Below are 6,752 nucleotides of genomic sequence, written 5' to 3' on the forward strand. Positions count from 1 at the left end.
ATGCACAAGTCATGACCCTCAGAAATGCAACATTTTACACACACCCACTGATACTTATACCCACTTAAAATTAAAATGTCCTGCCCATTGAATCTCACAAAATAAACACAATTGTTTGTTTAAACAATTCATACTTGTGATTTTTTTTATCCATGTGACTATTAGCAAAGATAGTGTTGAAAATCTGCAAAGAGGAGGAACGCCAGTGGGTACCACGGCAACCGTCTTGAATCCTCCATTTTAATCCTCAACACCACAACTCTGGTCTGTTTCCGAATGGGGTGATGAATCCGTTCCATTGTATTCCCCTCATCTCACGTACACAAGTTCAAAATGGGGCCTCATAATGAAACAGGAAACACAGAACACCTTGTCAATCTCATCTGTCATCGCTTCTTAACATTATCACTCACACACACACACACACACACACACACACACACACACACACACACACACACACAAGCGCATACATAAACAGACATGACCCATAAACGGACCTGCACACACACACACACACACACACACACACACACACACACACACACACACACACACACACACACACACACACACAGAAACACGCACACACCCATACACACACACACAAGCGCATGCATAAACAGACATGCACACACAAACACACACACACACACACACACACACAACCGTATGCACACACACACACACGTACACAAACGTACACACACTCATACAAAACACAAACAAAGAGAAAACACCCCCGATCCATTTGGATTTCATTTCAGACCGCTCAGCCGGCTGTGACCGGCTATTACGCTCGTGAGGATTGGCGGTCGTCCGAGTCCGACACACCACGCGACGCAGCCTGGAGAACTCAATACAGTTTAACAGCACCCACGGTGATCCTAACCCCACCGCACCAGATGTTAATAATCTGTCTCCCCCCCGGCAGCACGTCCGCCACTGCAGGGAGACCAGACCACCGATAAGGAGGGTCCGCATTGATTCCCGATCGATCAAACCCGTTCTGCGTTCGTCTGGATCTTAAGGTGTATCCCATTTCCTCCCGTTTGTAGTTTTAGTTTCTGTGGAAATTAGAGCGGGGAGGGGAGGGGAGGGGAGGGGGGGAGGGGGGGGTGCGGGGGTGTTTATCTGGTCACATTTACGACCGACTGAGTGGGGGGTTGTCAAAATAAAAGCGTGGACGGTTTTTCCTTGAGATCCTCTGTGGCGCAGTGGGCTGGCTGTGTGCAGCCTGGTGAACCGCCGAGTGAGAGGAATACGAGGAGCATGTGATGGTTACACACGCCGTCAATCAACGGGCGGCATCCGCTTCTTAATAATTGCCGCTATGATTGAATGTTTTTTTTAAAAAAAACAAAAAACCTTTTGATGAGGCTTTGCCTCGAGCTGCAGTCAGAAGCAGCTGTAAATCACATCAGGCAACACACACACACACACACAAAAACCCATTAGTGATCCGCCAAATGTGTGTGTGTGTGTGTTTGTCTGCGTGTGTTCACAGACACCCATCATTGTATGCAATGCATACGTGCATGCAACAAACATGCACGTACGCGATGCATACAATGGTGGGTGTTTGTATTCAACCCGAAAAAATGATTTGCTGTGAAATTTGGCCCCCTGATAGGCGAGCGAGAAAGAGAGGAAGGTGGCGGCGGAATAACGTTGACGGTAGAGGTGGAAAACACAAGGTCATTGGCAAAAAGGGCTTCAACGGCTCGGACGACGAGGTACCACAGAGAGAGAGAGAGAGAGAGAGAGAGAGAGAGAGAGAGAGAGAGAGAGAGAGAGAGAGAGAGAGAGGAGAGAGAGAGAGAGGAGAGAGAGAGAGAGAGAGAGAGAGAGAGAGAGAGAGAGAGAGAGAGAGAGAGAGAGAGAGAGATGGAAGCAGAGCGGTGGGGGGATGGAAGGGGGGGAGTGAGAGATGCTGAGAGAAAAAGACGGGGTATTCATAGTAGCAGCAGTATTTATAGCTGGCCGGAGGAGAGGAGAGGAGAGAGAGAGGGGGGGGGAGTGGCTTGTGCCACCACACTGCCTCAGAGAGAGAGAGAGAGAGAGAGAGAGAGGGAGGGAGAGGGAGATACAGAGCGTAGAGGAGGGAAACGCAAGAGGGAGGGCTGTTTTCAAGTGTATGTGTGCATGTGCACACGAGTGTGTGTGTGTGTGTGTTTGTGCGCGCTTGTGCACAGTCGTCACGGACCGAGCGAGAGAGCGAGAGCGAGAGGGAGATCACACCGAGCTAAGGGGAATCTGTCAGATTCACACAGCGCTCCTCAGTGTGTGTGTGTGTGTGTGAGTGAGTGGTGCGTGCGCGCGTGTTTGCGTTGAGGTAACACAGACGGAGACACACAGAGACAGAGAGACCGTTGGAGGGGAAGAGAAGGAGAGGAGAAGGAACCCTGACGTCCGACAACACTGAGGTACCCACAGCTGTCCTTGTTGTTTAGGAATACCACGGGAACCTGTTTCTTTTCCCGTGTGTGTGTGTCTGTGTGTATGCGTGTCTAATAGTGCTTCTGACAACCGGCGTGAACATGACCAGTGTGTGTGTGTGTGTGTGTGTGTGTGTGTGTATTTGTCTGTGTGTACGCCTTTCTATTTGTCTAAGCAGTATGTGTGTGGGTAAGGTAAGGGAAGAAGAAAAACAGGGTTGTGATGTCTGTGTTGCCCACTGCCAGAGACATCAATTATGTAATGTGTGCGTTGACCATTCCTAAGCTCGCTCTGGCGTGCACGAGCAAGTGTGTCTTTTATATATATGTGCATGTGCATGTGCAGGTTAGACCCGCGTAATTACTGTTTTACAAGCGTTTAGCTCTGTGTGTGTGTGTGTGTGTGTGTGTGTGTGTGTGTGTGTGTGTGTGTGTGTGTGTGTGTGTGTGTGTGTGTGTGTGTGTGTGTGTGTGTGTGTGTGTGTGTGTGTGTGTGTGCGTGCCTGGGTGTTGCGCCCAGCCTGTGTCTCCGTCGGATCAGTAATTGATGGTCCATTGTAAATAGAGCCACGGCCCTCTCCTTCCCTCCCCCTCCTTTCTCACGCTGCCACCGATACCGACAGATCATCACTTTTTTTTAAAAGATGCACAGCCACGGGAGGGTCCTCACCCCGAACATCAGATCCCCCCCCCCCCCCCTCTCTCTCGGACACCGTTCTACGATGGGGGTCCAGATTTGTTGGCTTGTTAACGGTTTTATTAGCGGAGGGGCCACGTATGGACGCAAAGACGCGTTGCACGATTTGTCTGATGCATTGCAATATCGTTTTTATGGCGGACCCTCAAATCGCCATTGGCGGTCGACGCGATGGGTTTTTCGAAGCGGAATCCTCCCATAAAGCAACAACAGTTTAATACGTGACAGGCTGTTAGTGGCCACCCCTCTGTCTGCACGAACTGCGGCGGGTGTTACGCTGTGTTCTTCGGAGGCTGTGAAGACGATCCTCGAAGGGGGGAAGTAATGGTTTGACCAGATTACGGTTTCTATCCCACAGCGATCTCGGATCACAGATTTCTCGTCTGACGCGCGCAGGATATTGGTGTTTCGGTTGATGACTATCTCAGGCTGTCGTCAAAGGGTACACCAGACTGCGATTCATCTCCCAGGCGCAAAACCAAAAAAACAAACATAATGTCTTTATCGACAGGAAGAGAGGCAGGTGCAGACTTCCTGCCACTCGGTTGCGTTCTTTGTTTTGAGGGGCGCAGACGCAGACCAGACAGGCCGACTCATTGCACACAGAGCCAAAGGGAACGATTGAAACATTTAGGCTTCTCCAAAAGCCTTGGCGTATTTTTTCCCTCTTTAAAAACCAACCGCTTGTGCCGGCAGTGAGTCCAGAGGCGCTGGGACCGGTGGGGGAACGCAGTCGTCTTTGTTCTAAGAAACGTTCCCTAAAAAGTCCTCTCAGGGGAGCGCTCAAGTGCTCCACTCTACAGTGCAAATACGTACACGCATATCAAAGCTGAGGCGCCCCACTGGGATTAACACGTTGCTCTGTCTCGGGGCGCGCTTGTACGAGGCTCCAAACTGTCAAGCCGGTGACGCCGCGAGTGGATCCCCGCTCGGAAAAACATCTCCTCTGAAGATCCTCGTCTGATCTCCTCATCCCGCGGCTTGTTCCACTGTGAGGAAATACCTGCTTTAATCAGCGGGCGTATTCAGGTTATTCCCTCCAAAGATGCAGAGCTAAACAAACAGGCTGCTTGTTGATCTTGATTTGAATGCATAATGCAAAGGAATCCTCGGAATCCACTCCCGTTGATTTAGGAGAAAGCCCTAGACGAACGGGAAGTCAGTGCGTGAATGAAAATACTACTGAATGTTAGACTTGTGACACTGTTTTAACCATCTGGCAGCAAAACGGAAACACAATCGTGGTATTCAAATCGAATTCAGAGCTGTGAAAGGAAGAGGTGTAACCAGGCGATGGATGCCAGACATATGGCAGACTGTAGCCACTTGTGCGATGCCGTTCATGTCGACTCATCGAATAAAAACAGTCGGGACAGGTAGGGCTGTAGCAGAGCCCGGGGAGGGTCACATGGCCGGCTCTCTCTCTCTCTCTCTCTCTCTCCCTCTCTCTCTCTCTCTCTCTCTCTCTCTCTCTCTCTCTCTCTCTCTCTCTCTCTCTCTCTCTCTCTCTCTCTCTCTCTCTCTCTCTCTCTTCTCTCTCTCTCTCTCTCTCTCTCTCTCTCTCTCTCTCTCTCTCTCTCTCTCTCTCTCTCTCTCTCTCTCTCTCTCTCTCACCACACAGAGCTCAACTGTCAGACCTGTTTTCACATCAATGTTTCTTGTTCGCTTTTTTTTTCTCTCATTTCCTCCCCGCCATCTAACTAGTCCACACGCCGCCCAACAGAACGTCTACACAAAACTGAAAACACTGCTCTAATTTACATCTATATGCCGGGGTCGGACATTTTCTGAATTCCTTCCTGTTGGGTTTGGCTTAAGTTGGTTAAAGTCTCTCGACAATCATTCCTTATTTGCTGCGTGTCTTAAATACTAAGAAGTTTGCACTTCTTAGACAGGTTAGTCGTTGAACTATCATTTTCAAGAGGGTATAATGTCTGTACTCTCTCTGGGCAAAAAGTTGTGTATGTGTGCGTGCGTGCGCATCCGTGTTTTTGACGCTTGAGTGTGTGTGAGTGTGTGTGTGTTGGTGTATGCGTGTTTGTGATGCTCGTGTGTGTGTGTGTGTGTGTGTGTGTGTGTGTGTGTGTGTGTGTGTGTGTGTGTGTGTGTGTGTGTGTGTGTGTGTGTGTGTGTGTGTGTGTAGGCTACATGTTTCCATGCACAACAGGGTTGGCAAACCACAATCCAACATGTCATATCATCATGACCTCAGAAACATCTGGAAATCACATCCACACCTCCAAGAGACATGATCACAGTAGAGAGAGAGAGAGAGAGAGAGAGAGAGAGAGAGAGAGAGAGAGAGAGAGAGAGAGAGAGAGAGAGAGAGAGAGAGAGAGAGAGAGAGAGAGAGAGAGAGAGAGAGAGAGAACCAGAGTAGGGAAGGTATATCGAGAGATACTGAGAGGGAGATAGAAAAAGAGCTATGGTGCGTGTGTGTGTGAGAGAAAGAGAAAGACAGGGGGAGGGGAGGTGTACATAGGGAGAGACACGGAGGGGGAGAGAGAGAGACATAGTTTGAGGGAGCGAGAGAGAGACTGGGAGATAGAGAGACATATGGTGTGAGAGAGAGAGAGGAGAGGGGGGAGAGAGTGATACCGAGGGGGGAGATTCAGGCACAAATCCTCACCACATTATGAAAGTGTTATTCCTGAACCCCCGCCCCCCCCCCCCCCAACACACACATCACACAGACACACCATGCATCAAGGAGGTCAACCCGGCCAGCTCCCACCGCCTTCCCCCGGGAGCGGCGTGCGTGTGTGTGTGTGTGTGTGTGTGTGTGTGTGTGTGCCGCGCTGCGTGTAGCGCGGTGTGTGTCACGGCGTTAGTGCCGGTGAGACGGTTCCCGGGGATCGGCGCGCATTCCGGGCTCACGGGACAGGCCGCAGCTGTCGCACGCCGCCTGCCCACCGTCGTCCAATGGGAGCGCAGGAGGCAGGAAGGAAGAACGGAGAGAGACAAGTTTGAGATAGAAATCTCTGAACCCCCCCCCTGCAAGAAGCACATTTTAAACAGGCCAATCGAGATCGGCCCCGCTGTCCTCGGCCAATCAGGCGCGAGGGGGAAGCCCAAGCTAATGGGACATGGCGTCGGCGGTTAGTTCTGCTGCGTCGGCCTCCTTTGATTTCATTAGCGCTGCTGGAAAAAAGGGAAAACACCAGTTATGCGCTTTGAGCGAGGCCTTGGCGTGCTGGCTCGTAGACGCCATGTGCACTGCCTCACGTGCACTGCCTCACGTGCACTACAAAGACTGCCCTCTCCCTTAATGACCTTGACGCCCCAACCCGCCCCCAAACCCCACTTTTCTATTTGTTTTATTTTCTGTGCTTTCTTCTATCCGTCTATGTCTCTCTATCATTCTTGATTGCATCGTATCTCTCTCTCTCTCTCTCTCTCTCTCTCTCTCTCTCTCTCTCTCTCTCTCTCTCTCTCTCTCTCTCTCTCTCACTCTCACTCTCACTCTCTCTCTCTCACTCTCTCGTGCCAGAGTTACTTACTCTCCTGTAAATTATCTCTTAATCACTCCCTCTCTGACTAATGCTCCCTCTCTCTCTCCATCACTGGCGTATCTCTCTCTCCCCTTCCCTCTCTCTCTCCATCACTGGCGTATCTCT

General features: G+C 50.6%; 2 protein-coding genes across 6 annotated transcripts in view; both read left to right on the forward strand.

Moving 5' to 3' along the window:
• zgc:103759 (U8 snoRNA-decapping enzyme) overlaps window positions 1-1,063 on the forward strand; it is a 6,292-nt gene extending 5,229 nt beyond the window's left edge. For 4 of the 5 annotated variants that reach the window (XM_056596530.1, XM_056596503.1, XM_056596513.1 and 1 more), the window contains one exon: window positions 935-1,063. In XM_056596530.1, the coding sequence (XP_056452505.1) occupies window positions 935-1,030 (96 nt within the window). In that variant the 3' untranslated portion in view covers window positions 1,031-1,063. Of the gene's footprint in view, window positions 102-934 lie in introns of those variants that run through there. The other variant, XM_056596521.1, reaches the window with a different exon arrangement.
• Window positions 1,064-6,221: 5,158 nt separating this feature from the next.
• The window catches only part of cav4b (caveolin 4b), a 2,382-nt gene continuing 1,851 nt past the window's right edge, over window positions 6,222-6,752 (forward strand). The window contains exon 1 of the mRNA XM_056593112.1: window positions 6,222-6,233. Within this exon, the coding sequence (XP_056449087.1) occupies window positions 6,222-6,233 (12 nt within the window). The remainder of the gene's footprint in view (window positions 6,234-6,752) is intronic.

The sequence above is a fragment of the Gadus chalcogrammus genome, chromosome 1 (assembly GCF_026213295.1).
Source record: "Gadus chalcogrammus isolate NIFS_2021 chromosome 1, NIFS_Gcha_1.0, whole genome shotgun sequence".
Taxonomy (NCBI): domain Eukaryota; kingdom Metazoa; phylum Chordata; class Actinopteri; order Gadiformes; family Gadidae; genus Gadus; species Gadus chalcogrammus.